We start from the raw sequence: 16,456 nt of genomic DNA, 5'->3' as shown, positions 1-16,456 counted from the left end.
CTTTCAGTGTTAACATTCCATGCTCTAAAGGCAAAAATCCCCAGCATGGCAATTCAGAATGCATGTCAGACTTGTCTGACAAGACACTTGTTTGAAGTCGTTAAATTTAGCTTGCAGTCACAAAACACTAAGCCTGGGTGAAGTTAAACAGTATGTGCATCTTCTTCCAGGTTTCAGAGTAGCAGCCATGTTAGTCTGTATCCACAAAAAGAAAAGGAGGACTTGTGGCACCTTAGAGACGAACCAATTTATTTGAGCATCTTTTTTCAGTCACTCAAGTCTTCCAAAGTTGACTTCAGTTTGCACAGCCAAGAAGCTCTTCCCTGTATTTCATTCCTGGTGACCTTACCACAAAAGCAGAGCAGCAACTATTTTCCCCTGAGTTATTTTTAAATTATTAAAACAATTCAGACAACACTAACAAAAATTAATAGAAATAGAGCATTAAATATGAAACTGCCCTTAATTCACCTCCTACAACGAATAGCTTTCATTCTAATTGAACTTGTCTATCTAAAGAAGAACTTTATGATAAGTCTTTAAAACGGTTTTGGGTATTTTCTTTTATCATGGGATCTGTTTTTGTGGGGAGGGGTGGAGGGGTTAAGGAAAAAAATTTAAAAAGACAAAAAAAGTCTCATTGTAAGACCCTTCTGTGGCCTTCATTTTGACATGTGTTAGAGGGCACAAACTTATTTTAAAACCTTTTCAAAACTTTCCATTCTTCGTCTCAGCTGAAGTATAAAAATATTACAATGGCTTCCACATGCTACAGTATTACAAGTAATATCTGTCCAAGTTTGAAAGGAACAGCAGCTAAAGGTGGCTATTAATATCAGCTGAAGGAGAAAAACAAAACACCAAACCACCCTGACAGTCTAAGCCCAGATCTTGAACTAGGTCTGTTTTGACTTGCATGTCAAGACACTTGGGTTTAATATTTAGTGACCTGTATTTTTAAAAAATTCATACAAACATTCTGGTCCACTTTTAGAATTAATTTTTTTTATTAACATGGAATTTCAACAAAACGTAAGACAACTTACAGTCTCAATAAAGCAAGTAAAAAGAAATACCACTACAAAGAATACCACTTAAAAACATTTTAGCTGAAACTTTCCAACAAAGTTCAGCCTGAGGCAGGCACCTAACTGAAAAGTTTCAGCCCAAATAGTTAAAGTTTGGCAAAGTTATAATCAACTGAAAGCTGGGACTTTTAATTAGAAGCACTGGGCAAGCTTAACTATCGGTGGTGCTACCAACACCGCCTATGCGTCTGCACCTACAGTAACCAGATGTGTTAAGTGTTGTACTATAAAACAGCTATTTTTGGAGTTGTGGTCACTGGAAAAAGTTTAGGTTAGGCTTGTATTCTTGTCCACATAAAGTTTCAATTACTCTTTCACAGAAGCCAGGATCTCTCTTTAATCTTTGATTGATGCTTCTGGACAAAATAATTCTTTTATTATTTCTTTTGATTCCTCGTCTCATCCTATATTCTTCCCACCAACTTTCACTCAAATTTATAGCTTTTTCTTATGGGGATGACAAATATCATGTGTCCTATATTGTGATAATTCTAGAAGGAGACTCAGACTACGAATCCTTAATCTTCTCTTTGGATTCTATAGATGTTTCTGACCTTATTGCCAACGTGTGTGACTATCTGCCCGCCCCCTTTTCAATTTTTTTTCCCCAGTAACATCTGCCTTTCATTTCCCATTGCTAGTTTTAAAATGTTTTATGGGATACTTCCACACGCTCTTAAGCATTTTCTCGTGAACATTATTTTAAAATAAAACTCCATTGGAGTCTCATTGCAATCAACCTCATCCATTGTTTGTTTCTGTCCAAAATTTTTGAACATGTCCTCAAAAATATTTTGTTCTTTTTTTCAACCTTATAATTTAAATCCTAAATAGTCTGGCTTTAAGGGTGGTTAGCTACCTGAAATTACATTATTTACCTTTTCGTAGCGAATTAATGGCTTATTATCTGCCTTAATTTTATTAGCTCTTACTGGTGTACAAGAAGAATAGTGTTAACTATGTGATGTTTATTTATCACCCGCTCATACATATGTCAGGAGTCTACATTGCAGGGACTTTGTTCATCTCTCTTCAATTGTTCTTTGTGTAAAGTTTTCAAAAAAGTACGTAAAATCAATAGGATTTAGGCTCATAAATCACATAGGAGTTTTTGAAAATCTCTTTTAGACAGAGGGTGGGAATAATACATTATTATATGTTCATATTGCAATAACACTAAGAGGTCTCAACCCATACTGAGATGCTAAAATTGAATATTGTTTGTATTAGGATGGAAATCAGGTTTAAACTTCCTTCCCCACACTTTTGCATGTTTGCTACTGTATTTTTTTTTAAAAGGTTGACTAAAGTTTTATTGGTTGGATCTTTTAGGCAGCTTTTCATTTTTGTCATTAGTAGGTGTTTGTTTCATTTTGTTTTACAAAGGGATAACACCTTCCCCTTGTGTCCTGTTTCTTGCAACAGGAACAGCTTGCTACCTAAAGTGGCTGTTCGTCTTTCTGAAATTCATAACCATTTTAACAATGCCTACTGACAAAATTTTAGTTCACCCATAAAGCAACACTGTAAATTAATAGACTGTTGGCTAGCATTCCTTACAATATCATTTTTTTTTTGTTCCATACAAAATTAATTGGGCTATTTAATTTGTCATTCTTGTTATTTGAGTCAGTCTTGTATTACTCTAAGCAACTGCACCAGCAAGGTTTTATGTGGAGGACCAAGTTTAATATTTTACAGTACAAGAGTTTAATCAAACATTAACCCAATCTTTACGCAGTTATATCCCAGTTGCTCTGATATTCTTGAGCTTTTGCACATTTGACCCCAGTTTCATGGTATGTGATGCCTTAAGATTCAGTGATTATTCTTTTAGTTTCTTCAACATTTGATTCTAAATCATTTTCAAGTTTAAATTTTTTTTGTCCTTTGAGTTGGATATTCCTTATTAACTTGTAAAGAACAATATTTATCAATTAATAAGGCCATACCAAATCTGTGACCATCTAGGAATTTCACAGTGTTGTCATTATACTGCACAGTAAGGACACTTGGAATTTAATATTAACAATGGGGACAGACTTTCAAAAGCAAAGGTTTCTGCCACCTGACCAAAGAAAAATTCCCATTAACTTTGTCCCAATGTTGGGACTACTGTGACCTAATTAAATGGTTCAGATTCATATAGTAGAGGGCAGGGGCACAAAACACATATTAGCCTGCTCGTTACAATACAATCATTTTATATTCATTCAAACAGCTACATGAATGATTATTTGTTTAAATCTCTTTAAGAAGTGAACTGTGACACTTTGTCATATGTTTCTAGAATTCAAGAACAACTTCTCTAAATGTCTGCGAAGTACTAATTTTGTTTTAATGTTTCATTAGTAACACTGTAGCTAGGAGAAGAACAAGGTAAGTTTCACCCACTCATGGTCACCGATAACTTCAAAAGAAAGAGTATTCACAAGTCGCTCTCTCTCAGCCTGACAAAGAGCCTATCCAGTAGAGATAGAAAAATGTTTTTATACAAGGCACTGGTGAGACCTCATCTGCAATACTGTGTGCATTTCTGGTTACTAATGTTTAAGAAAGATATAATCAAATTGGAACAGGTGCAGAGAATGACTACTAGCATGATCAGAGGAACTGAGAACCTACCTTACAAGAGAAGCCAAGCTTCTTCAGTCTCAACCAAATGAAGGCTATCAGGAGATATAATTGCTGTCTATAAATACATCAGAGGGATAAACACCAAGGAGGGAGAGGAATTGTTTAAATTAAGGGCCACTATTGGCACAAGAACAAACAGATATAAACTGGCCATCAAACAAGTTTAGTCTTGAAATTAGATGAAAGGTGTCTAACCATCAGCGAAGTGAACTTCTGGAACAGCCTCCCAAGAGGACAGTGAGGACAAAAAATCTAACAGTTTATAAAACTGAGCTTGTTAAGTTTATGGAAGGGATGGTATGATGAGATTGCTTACAATGGCATATGGTCCATCTGTGACTCCGATGAAGTGAGCTGTAGCTCACAAAAGCTTATGCTCAAATAAATTTGTTAGTCTCTAAGGTACCACAAGTACTCCTTCTCTTTTTGCAAATATAGACTAACAGAGCTGCTACTCTGAAACCTGTTATTAGCAAATATCTCCAACGGTTGGAGATGGGACACTAGTTGGGGAGGACTCAATTACTACAGAAAATTTTTTCCCAGGTGTCCAGCTGGTGGATCTTGGCCACATGCTCAGGGTTATCTCATCACCATATTTGAAATTGGGAAGGAATTTTGCCCCAGGTAAGACTGGCAGAGACCCTGGTGCATTTTCTCTCTCTGCAGCACAGGTCACAGGTCACTTGCTGTTTGAACTAGAGTAAGTGGTGGATTCTCAGTAGCTTGAAGTCTTTAAATCAAGATTTAAGGACTTAAGTAATTCAGCCAGAGGTTAAGCATATTAGAGAAGTGAATGGGTAAGGTTCTGTGGCCTGCAATGCGCAGGAGGTTAAACCAGATAATCATGATGGTCCTTTCTGGCCTTAAAGTCTATGATATATCACCTCTAATTAAATGAATTGTGAGAAAGCTGATTTTTTTTTAAAATAGTTCATTTATACTTCTGTTGCTTTAAATAAATCAAAATCCTCCAAGAATATAGGTAGAGGCAAGAAAGTCTAGTCTAATATACAACTATTTTAAGTAATTAAATATTTAGTTTTTGTTACTTTATACACAGACTGTATGTAGAATGCTTATTTATTTGACATCAAATTATTTCTCTTTTATATAGTATTTTGCGACATAAATCACGTTGTCAAATCAGCAATTACGCAACAAGGAAGACCCGTGCAAGTTAAAGTGAGGCTGATATGCGGGGGGAGTGTGTTTCACAAGGTTTAAAGTTGAATGTCAAAAAAGGTTATATTCTGGTTAAATTGCATACCTCTTACCACAACTAAACAATATAATTTTGCAAGAGCCAAGTTTGTTTTAGAAACGGAACTACAATATCATTGATTCATTCAGACCAATTTCAATTACGTGGTTCAACCTGGCCTCACAATACGAAAGGCTGGTCTGATCACAAATCCATTTATTCCGTTCACAAACACACTATATTTTATACAGACATATACATATAAGACTTTACACAAAAATTTATCATTGTTTTATATAAAGAAGGGTTTATAAGTTTAACGGTCGGAATTAGTTATCTGAGAGTTAGGTACACTAACTCTCACCTTTGCATTGGGACATTTCATATGGAGGTCAGTTACAGTACATTCCATTGTCTTTTGGTACAGATTGCTGAGACAGTAGATTGTTTTAAAATGTCCAGTGGCAGATGGTGACTTCTGAAAGTAAGCAGGCAAAAGTGGCATGAAAAGTTTTGCTCAGAATCAATTTACAGAAACAGACAGAAGTCATATTATATTTGCCCCCAAATAAGATAGGCAACAACTACATTATCTTCCCTAAGGAACCTTCACTGAAAATATCCATGAAAGAAGCAGAAGACATGTTGGGTTACTTCCTCAGCTCAAGGTCAAGTTCATTTTAATTTCCCATAATAATGAGGATAAGAGACAAGAAGAGTGCCAATGGATGAAGACAGCTTGTTTACAAATGTGGCATCTAACCTGGACTCATTCTACAAAGATTTAGCTATAGCACTGGGCACAGAGGGTTGTTTAAATGAATTATTTAGTCCTTGAGAAAACTGCCAGACTGACAGCTCTGAATACTCAAGTCCTCTATTTTTCCATAAGCAGATGAAATAGTCAAATTAATTGAATTTATCATAGACATTACTCTGAGGTCTGAAGAGCATTTAATTGGGAGACAACCCCATAAGAATGAAGTACTAGAAGCAAGTACTGCATATAAAAGAGAGTTAGCACATTAACCTCAGCATTTGAGGATCCATACCTAAACAGTGGGAGCAGAGGTGTGATAACTAGATTATGTAGAGAACTGTTGTACTGGTGCCCCATGGGCACTTAGGGCCATATTTTCTTATCCAAATCCACTCCTTTGTTCCATACAGACTGTGCAAAAGGGACAGAAATTTGCCAGGTCTCCTTTGCTGGGGATTCCTCCAATACAGAGAAAAAGAACGCTTTTAAATAATGGTGTTTTAGCTTTTTTTTTTTTTTTTTTTTTTTTTTTTTTTTTTTAAGACTAACTCACCATTTATTAAAACAGTCATCAGTCCACACCTTTCTGTCCAGGCCCGAGGCTTAAACACCAGTAAAATTTTAGATCTACAATTCCCTTTACACGCACTATAACAATAATAGAAAAAACATGTTACAGCACAGACATCGCTAACCAAGACAGAGGGAACACGGTATACTAGCATTGTTATTGTAATGCAGATGGACTCTATGAAAATAAAGCAGAAATCTAGCGCTCACAAGCATCAGGTTTTTTTAAATGACTGTTTATGCACAACCTATTTTTTTTTTTTTTTTAAATAAAGGAAAAGCCCAAGAGGTCAGCAGTCTCACCTGTCACTGTTACCGGCAGATCAGAATTTTAGGATGGCCTTAAGATTCTCAATATGCAGGGTCTTTATAGATTGAAATAATACAAAGGTAGCACTCAGTCTCTTGGAAAAGTATGTACCCAATATCTGTCACTCATGCTTGTATTGCCGACCTTGAAGCCTGTGATGCCTGTGGCCATCTACACTATTTTTACCCTTGCTAGTGCAGATATGTCTGCCCGAGCTAAAGTCACACCTCAAGATCATGGTGTAGACATATCCCTAATAGCTGGCTGACAGACGACAATGTTGCCTTCAAGTCAGTGACTGACCTACCAGGCTAAAGATTAAGGGAAAATGTGAGTCTATACAAGGGAAAAGACAATGCAAGAAAGCTCAGAATAAACACAGTGAAACCTCCTTGGGCAGAACTATATTACTTAATTAATTGGGGAAAGGCTTCTCTACTGGTTACAGAATGCCGGAGCACTGGGCTGCATGGCTGTGACCATAGTTTGCCACCCTACATTCTTTATCCTACTTGTCTATAACACGGCAAAAGGATTTTTAAGGTGACCCTCTCCGTTTTTAAAGCCCTTAAATGTAGTCAGATCACATCCCATTAAAATCTTTGCCATGAGCTTTGTCCTGTGCTCTGGCATGACCAACTTTGTAGGAGCTTCACCACTGAAATTTAGCTTGATTACCTACCAATCCTATAGGCAGTGGTGCAGCCTGTGCACCCTCTCCATTCCTCACCACTTCATAGACAATGTTAATGTTTTCAGATGTTTCCCATTTAAAATTACTCTGTGCGCCTGTGTGGAAACTTCTGATTTGCAGAAATGATGTGCACTCCCAGCTGCCACTGAAGTCAACAAGAACTGTGCTTTGAACATACGAAGCACTATATAATGGTCAGTATAATGGGGATAACACTACTATCACTTCACTTCACAAGGATGCTTTGAAAATAAATTCATTAATGTTTTTGAAGCACTTAGATACTGTAGTGATGAGCACCACTGGCTTTTCTATCTTCAGATCAAGGTTTCAAGAAGTAAATGAGGCCTAGGGCCACATGATGAACAATGAGAAGAAAACAAAATATTGCATAGCTGCTAATTAAGTAGGAACCATCCATCCTGTGCACAGAATGAAACAACTCCTGTGGGAGAAATACTATGTGATCATAGGATAGAGACTATAATATTGAATATACAGAATTGTGCCAAATTAAGGTTGCACAGATAAAAGTTAAGATTGCCGGAACTAAAATTGAGTGCTAGACTTTGCAACCTTAATAATGTTCTTTTAATGCAGGGTTTGTTTGGGTTAGGTTTTGTGTAGTATATATTAAACAGAAAAAAGAAAAGAAAATTTAAAGTCACAAATAATTTTATCTTAATTTTTGGTGAGTTATATAATTGTTTTGGAATCCACATAGAACTATTAAATAAACATTCATGGGACAACAAAGCAAACTAATACCTCCTGCTATTGAGGTGTGCAAAGAAAGTTTCTAAAAAAAGAAAAATGAGAAAATAGTTACCTTGTTACAATAAAGCATCCAAAGTTCATACAGCCTTTCTCTGGATGCCATTCCTTCACTTCCTCTTCTCTCCTTTTCCAACAATTTGTGTTCAAGATCCTACCATGCTCACTTTATATTCCAAATTGTTCCTCCCATGTGTTTTTGCTTTTGTATCAGAATTCTGCCATAACCCAGGTGGAAACAATGTCAAGGATGAAAACAAATGTGTCTCCAGTAAAAGATGCGTAAAAGATGCTGCACAATTCAACCCCTCAAAGGCAACTGTCAAGTAGCTCCTCTTCATCAATGGCACTTCAGTATTAACCTCTGAGAGTCAAAATAAACCTTTCAAGCTTATGTTGTGGGAGATAAATCCATATTTAAACAACCCTGGAGACCTCAAGAACTAGGTAGAGACAATCTCTATTTCTCTTATCAGTAACATTATCTCTAACAAGGAACCACTTGGTTTACAGCCTTCATGATCTTGTGTTTTGCAGCTGAGTTAAACAGGAAAAAAACAGGATAAAGCTACACGGCAGAGAGTACAATAGTCTTGGAGGTGTAGAGACAAAAAAAAAAGCCGAACAATATTAATGTGGATAATTAACCTGCAGAAAAGAAATAAATAAATTATGAAACAAAAAACCAAACACAAATCGTATATGCTGTGCATCTTATTTCTAGACTCCAAGTTATTATAATCCTCCCATCATCCTAAAAGTTAAATTAAACTTCTATATTAAGTTTACAAATTAATAATAATAGTTTGTTGCCTGCTTTATGTTTGTTTTTTTTCCCTCTATTCCCTGAGAATACACAGGCAACCAGAAGGCAGAACATCAGTAAGTTAAAACCTTCCCTCCCTATGCCCAAAGTCAGGCTCTCTCCTGAAAGACGCAAATTAAGAAGGAAACCTGCAGCTCCCAGGTCTAAGGGCCAAAACACAGCACTGCTTCCTAGTGTAGCCACACACAGCCCAAGAGTTTCCCCCTCAAACCGCAGCTGCAAAGGTAAGAACAGACTTCAGAGAATTACAAATTAATAAGAGCAGATAAAGGACAAGCTGGCAGAGACCTTGCCACAAATACCAATCTCTGCTTCCTCCCCCTCTGGCAGTTCCCACCCGTGCCATCATCCCCGCTCTCTGTCAGGCTCCCTCCCGTCCTCCTTCCCCGTCGCTCTCCCCCTCCCCATGTCTGGTGACCCCCTGCTCTGAATGCCTCTAGCCCCACTCCCCGCACCGTGTCCCCGGGGCAGCGATCTCTGGGGGCGAGGGACCGACTCCCTCCGACACTCGCCTCCTCTTTCCATCCGCCCCTCCGGCCTGTCAGCCCCCCCGGCTCTCACGCCTAGGCTCCGCCGGGCCCTTCTCCTCCCCACCCCGGTAGCTTACCCCGGGCGCAGGGGGCGGCCAGCCTGGGAGCGGCTCCTCTCAGCGCGCAGCCGCTAAAGCCGCTGCCCGACACAGCTCGGCTGGGCGCAGGGAGGAGGCTGGGCCCGGCCTCACCGCCCCGCCCACATTCCAGCGCAGCCGGCTCCCGCCCCGCCGGGCTCGTGGGGGCGCAGGCGGGAGGAGACGCCGCCGCCATCTTGACTCCTGGCAGGAATGTGCTCCGCGGGCGGGCAGGGCGTCAGGGCGGTCTCCCAGAGGGAAGGGCCTGTCCCAGGGAGCCGTCCCATCGAGGCAGCCAGCACGCTGGCCCTTAGCCTGGGTGTTCCCCGGCAGCACATAGCGAACACGCAGCAGGCACAGCGGGGTGGGAGAGGGGCTAAGGGGGCTGGCCGGAGCCGCCGGGGTTTCTTTCCGAGCGGGCGTGCCAGTCGAAAAGCAGACACCTGGCAACCCTATGCAGAGTCATAGATATTAAGGTCCAAAGGGACGATTGTGATCATCCAGTCCGACCTCCTGCACAATGCAGGCCACAGAATCTCACCCACCCACTCCTGCGAAAAACTTCTCACCTGGGTCTGAGCTATTGAAGTCCTCAAATTGTGGTTTAAAGACTTAAAGGAGCAGAGAATCCTCCAGCAAGCGACCCGTGGCCCATGTTACAGGGGACGCGAAAAACCTCCAGGGCCTCTGCCAATCTGCCGTGGAGGAAAATTCCTTCCCAACCCCAAATATGGCCCCAAATATACCCAGGAAAGAATTTTTTGTAGTAACTCAGATCCCACCCCATCTAACATCCCATCACAGGCCATTAGGCCTATTTACCATGAATAGTTAAAGATCAATTAATTACCAAAATCATGTTTCGTAGTGGGAGCGATCAGAAATGCCGGTTTCTAGAGCTTTCGGGCTGGTAAAGTGCTAGCTTATGGATAACAGCGCTTTGACTGTACAATACTTAGCTATATGGAGGAAAAGATACCAACGGTAGCAAGTGTTTTATACATCATTTGAAATAAAGTGGTTAATTTATGACATGAAACAAGTACTGTATGCACTACCTTGAGCTCTCCATGAACAGGACCATAAAATATTGGCGATGCAGAGAATCCAAATAATCTTTTTAATCACATATACACATCAATACCAGAAAAATCCTGCTCTCAGACTGTATACAGGTCCAGGATTCCAGACTATGGACTACAACAGTAATAAAAAACATAAGTGCCCATGTCTTAAGCAGTCTCTCCGAAGATTGGTTTGGGGCATATTGGCCATTATCAATTAAATATTCTTACCCCTTTTCTACTTTTAGTCTTATTTGAAATTTTTCCTTTATATATGAAACACCAGTAATCTCCTATCATCTGCAGGTCATATAATCTGTTGCCCTTTGAAAGTAGCTTAGTCTGCATTTAGAATGGGTTTTGGTTCTTCCAATAGTTCTTTTTTAGCCCATAAGACTTTCACCTACTTCCTTTTGCTCTTTCTCATGCCTGTTCTCAAAATATCGGTCTTGTGGTATCAACCATGTTAAAGCAAAACTACCAAAAGTTTCAAAAAGGAAATAAGACTTTTCTTTACAGTCTTTGCTCTAATCCAACTATTGTTTCGAGAGTTTATTTGATAATGCCATGGTTTACATTGTTATATATTACAGCAAAAGCCCCTGTGACATACTCTCCTTTAAAACACAGAAATAACCAAGTTGTTATTTTAGTACATTGTAATTTGTTTAATTATCCTGTCACTACATGGTATTCCCATTTACCGATTAACAGTCAGGTCCCAATCCAGGAAACAATGGATATGCTCAGGTGCATAAAGTTAAGCAGATACATAAATGTTTGCAGGATGGGAACCTTCCTGTTTAAATAAAGGCTATTTGTATCAAATATTTGCACTTCAAAATAAAACTTTGCCAAATAAAGGTTATATTACAGTGAGACTCCACAGGCTACCTTACCTTTTGTATTTCTTTTCCCTTTGTTTACATTTTATGATTTTGTTTCATTATTACAGATTTGTCATTTAATTAATTTTTTGCATGTTAATTTTTATTGGCAGAAGTAATAAAAGTAAAACAATTTTTATAATTTTTTAAAGTAACAAATAGGTTTTATATATGTTTTATAAAAGTAACTTAACTGGTTTGCAAATATTACAAGAGCTAGATAGTTTAACACATTCAACAGCATTATGGGATCAAATCACTCATTTCAGAATGAATGGGACGACTTACTTTATATCCCTGTCATAAGAAAACTGACAGCTTATTTGTAGGTTTCAGAGTAACAGCCGTGTTAGTCTGTATTCGCAAAAAGAAAGTACTCCTTTTCTTTTAGCTTATTTGTAATATCTATCAGTATACATCTAATTTTTTTCCCTTCCAATTTGTTTGCACTGCTACTCTCCCCACACAAAACTCAAGGACAAAGGGTTGCAGAGTTCACCCAGCAAAAATTTCAATTAATTTTCCACATAAAAACACTGTGATACTTAAGGCATTCCTCAGAAATAATTTATTTCAGTTCACTGGGACAAGTTAGACTATTTTTGTGTTTGGATTTTTTTGTCTGGAGTACATGCCATGTTACTTTATTTTTTTTCATTATGTTTCCACGTTTACTATATTTACTTCTTTTCTTTCACATATATACCTCAGTTCTGTTACGACATGATGCAGGGTTTTTCAAAAACCTTTAAATACGGATCACATTTTAATACAGACATCTTCTGAACCACCTCTCATTTCTGACTCTGTGGAACACCTTCCTTCCAATTTATGATCAAAACACCTCTGTAGCAACTAAAGCAATTGCTTACATAGAAAGGGGGATATTTAAATTTATTTTAAGGTCTTTTAGTGTAGTCCGCAACAGAAATAAGTAGGAACCAACACAGGCAGCTGCTGTTCATGAACCTCTGTCAGGATCTGATCCCGTATTAATTGAAGTCAATGGCAAAACTCTCTGACTTTATTAGGAGAGGGTCAGGACTTTAGAGAGTATATTGCAGCGACCTATGGATTGTATATCTATTTAAAATCCAATAAAAATATTTAATCAGAAAATAAACTATGGAAAACGTATATATCAAATTGTCTGCAGTTCTGCTACCAAATTCATCATCTAGTATTCTCTAGTCAAAAATATGATAAACTTGTTTATAATATTACTGAGTTTATGACTCATTCACACTGCAGATCTCAATGATTAACTAAAAAGAAAAGGAGTATTTGTGGCACCTTAGAGACTAACCAATTTATTTGAGCATAAGCTTGATTAACTGTTTAACATAAAACAAGCAAGATAAGATAGAGCCAACAGCTAAACTGAATGTTACAAAGTCTTTAATCACAAATCTATTGAGTTGGTGGTGCTTCATAGAATACATAGTTTTAAGAAAGTCTATTTCTTTAACATATCCAAGTGTATTTTTCCTTTTACTTTATTTTAAGAACATTCACATGAAAACAAGATCTTTGCTTCTCACAGAATGGTTGGAATGGTTTTGTGCAAACTTGTTTAAAATGAGTGGTACCGAGAAATGACTAATTTTGATCTTTTAAAAAATATATAATTTAGGATTTTTGAAGTCACCATAGGCTCTGCCCCCCACTGAGATTTGCTATTTCTCTCATCAGCAGAGGGTGGCAGAAGCTGCCTGAGGCTTGCACAAACGGTTTAGAAAGAACTGCTACTAATATCAGTGAGGAAGGGGACATTTGCTCAACCTCACACACACACACACACCCTTTAAAAAACTGGTAGCCTAAGAACTAAGCAGCAGCCCCCGCAAAATGAAGGCAGCTGGCTGAGCAGGAGAGAGAAGAGGATGGATGAAGACATATCCCATCCAAGCAGTCTGAAGAAGGGGTTGGGAAAGAACTTCTCTACTCCAAATCACATACAAGGGCAGCTGGGCAATGCTGGGGAGTTCAGTCAGCTGTTAGTGCTGAGCTCCCACTTCCTCCTGTTGCTACTTATAGAGCACGCCCTAGCCCTCCTAGAAGCCCTTTCATCTGCTATGATGAGGGAGAGGAAAAAGTGTAGGGCCTGTATAACTCCCTTCCACCTCCTCCCCTCAGGACTTGTTCTCTTGCACCTGCTGGATGTGGGGGTGGGGACTCCTTCCCGCACCAATACTGTATTGTTTACATAGCTGTTGTTTGCCAGACAGCTGCACCCTCGGGCACTGTCTGCTGCCTGATTCCTGATGATGGTATAACAATAAGCTCTCAGCAGGGTATAGAGCATGGCGAAGGGAGGAAATATAGGGGCCAAAGACCCACTAATATATATACACATTTCTTTAAAAACTGGTTATTCATTCAATTTGCCACTCAAACAAAAGTGGTATAAGCAGTTGGAGTCCATCTTTAAGGGTTTTGATGCCTCATTAACTGTACTAATTCCCATCCTGGACTCATAATCCATTGTGACATGATTGGTTGTGTGTAAATGATTATGATGTTGCAAACAAAGGATTAGGCTTTCAAGCTGTGAATAATCAGCAAGAACAAATAAATCCAAAAGAAACCAATATCTGGTGTTTTCCTACTGACAGTTTCATAACAACAAGGAAAGAAATGTTTTAAAATATTTGCAGAGAGACTTTTCAACAGCTTTTCAAGAACTGATTTTATTTTTTTGCATGAAATGGGTTGCTTCAGTCTTGAGTAAACATTAGTGTTCATATTGGCATCACTTGAACATACAAAAGAATTACCATACCAGATCAGACCAGAACAGTGGTCCATCTACCAGCAAGCTGTCTTTGATAGTTGCCAGTACCAGATACTCTGGATTAAACTGCAAATCCTTTCACCACTCCCCTCTCAAGGAAAAATTATGGAATAACTTGCCTGTAAACAAAGTTTCTTCCTAATTTCCATCAGTTAGTGGATGGCTTATGCCCTGAAGCATGAGGGTTTATATCCCTTGTATATAAAAAAAATAATATCTACTATTATTGTGTTCTAATTCTCCATATGACTAATTTTATTTAGAATCCTATTAAGTTCTTGGCCTCAATACCACCTTGAGGCCATGAGTTTTTCAGCTTAATTATGCTCGGTGTCAAAAAGTATTTCCTTTTTACAGTTTTAAAATTGTTGCTGTCAACAATGACACACAGGATTACTCAATTTACCTTCTCTATACTAATCATTGTTTTTTATACTTTTGTATACTAGGTTTTCAGCTGAGTTATCCAGTACAAAATATGCTATTGATCCACAGAACAAATACAGCAAGAAAAAATGAAGCATATACGTTCCCACATTTCCTATCAGTTGTGACAACCTTGTTCTGCCAACTTCCTATAGTAGTGAGAACGCATTTACATATTCAGGTCTGTGTGTTACCTGATGAGATTGCAAACAGGGATATCAAACCTGAAACCAACACTTCATTGCACATGAGCAAAAAATCATCATATTTTAAATACTTTAGGTTTATTACCAACCAGTAGCCTGGCCTGTAACTGCACTAGATAACTGAACTATTGGGAACTGAGCTGATGGAATATTTATGAGTTAGCAGTAGAAGACTGTGTATGAAAATACATATGTAATTTAGAATGAAAATGATCCAATAGTTATTTATCAAAGAATCACCTGGATTCATACTATGAACAAGTTAGACAAGTTTGGTGTGGTTTCTTTTTTTTTGTTTGTTTTTGTTTTTAAAGAATATCCATTACAACTGCCCAGTATTTCTGGAAATCAGGCCCACAATTTCTTCCAGTATCTCATCTCTGTTCATATGCTCCTGTCAGTAAATTCTCTGTTGCCTCATTTTAATTTTCTTTATTGTTATGATGATTCAAGGTACAAGAGACTTCAGTGCTCTACTGGATGTTTTTAAGTTGATATCTCTCAGGATTAGTTTTCCTCAGACAATAGCATGTCAGAAATATATTAATTGCTCATGCACAAAACTGGGTCAGCTAACATGTGGAGAACTCTAAAACCTACATCAAAAATTTACACCATACTGCATTCATCATGATTAATATCCTTCAATAAGTGACATTTCAGTCCATGAAATATACAACCTGTTGGAACAGACAGAAGCTATGTTTTCCAATCCATCTTCCAGGCTCCCCACTCCCATTTTCAGTATGATTTGTTTTTATGTAGCCACTTACAATATGTATTCCTATAGGTGTCCTAACCAAAGGTACAGACCTAAAGTCCTCATGCATGCAACTTCCACAGAAGTAACAGATACACATACATTACAAAAAGAAAAGGAGTACTTGTGGCACCTTAGAGACTAACAAATTTATTTGAGCATAAGCTTTCATGAGCTACAGCTCACTTCATCGGATGCATTCAGGGGAAAATACAGTGGGGAGATTTATATACATAGAGAACATGAAACAATGGGTGTTACCATACACACTGTAAAGAGAGTGATCACTTAAGGTGAGCTATTACCAGCAGAAGAGCGGGGGGAAGGGGGGGAAATACAGTGGGGAGATTTATATACATAGAGAACATGAAACAATGGGTATTACCATATACACTGTAAGGAGAGTGATCACTTAGCATAGCTCAGTGGTTTGAGCATTGGCCTGCTAAACCCAGGGTTGTGAGTTCAATCCTTGAGGGGGCCATTTAGGGATCTGGGGCAAAAATTGGGGATTGGTCCTGCTTCAAGCAGGGGGGTTGGACTAGATGATCTCCTGAGGTCCCTTCCAACCCTAACCTTCTATGATTCTATGAAGTCAGGTACACAGTAGCACACTTAAGGTGAGCTATTACCAGCAGGAGAGCAGGGGGGGGATATAGTGGGGAGATTTATATACACAGAAAACATGAAACAATGGGTGTTAACATACACACTAAAAGAAAAAGAGTACTTGTGGCACCTTAGAGACTAACCAATTTATTTATTAATTCTAGTCTCTAAGGTGCCACAAGTACTCCTTTTCTTTTTGCGAATACAGACTAACACGGCTGTTACTCTGAAACCATACAC

At 38.4% G+C, this 16,456-nt stretch overlaps 1 protein-coding gene across 3 annotated transcripts in view; it reads right to left on the bottom strand.

The window, feature by feature from the left end:
* NBEAL1 (neurobeachin like 1) overlaps positions 1 to 9,598 on the bottom strand; it is a 135,880-nt gene extending 126,282 nt beyond the window's left edge. For all 3 annotated transcript variants that reach the window (XM_048870377.2, XM_048870378.2, XM_048870379.2), the window contains exons 1-2: positions 9,471 to 9,598; positions 8,093 to 8,685 (exon numbers count right to left, since the gene is read on the bottom strand). In XM_048870377.2, the coding sequence (XP_048726334.2) occupies positions 8,093 to 8,143 (51 nt within the window). In that variant the 5' untranslated portion in view covers positions 8,144 to 8,685; positions 9,471 to 9,598. The remainder of the gene's footprint in view (positions 1 to 8,092; positions 8,686 to 9,470) is intronic.
* Positions 9,599 to 16,456: the final 6,858 nt, after the last annotated feature.

Source organism: Caretta caretta, chromosome 11 (assembly GCF_965140235.1).
Source record: "Caretta caretta isolate rCarCar2 chromosome 11, rCarCar1.hap1, whole genome shotgun sequence".
Lineage (NCBI taxonomy): Eukaryota > Metazoa > Chordata > Testudines > Cheloniidae > Caretta > Caretta caretta.
Note: the sequence above shows the minus strand (reverse complement) of the source record. Positions and strands in the feature narration are given on the sequence as shown.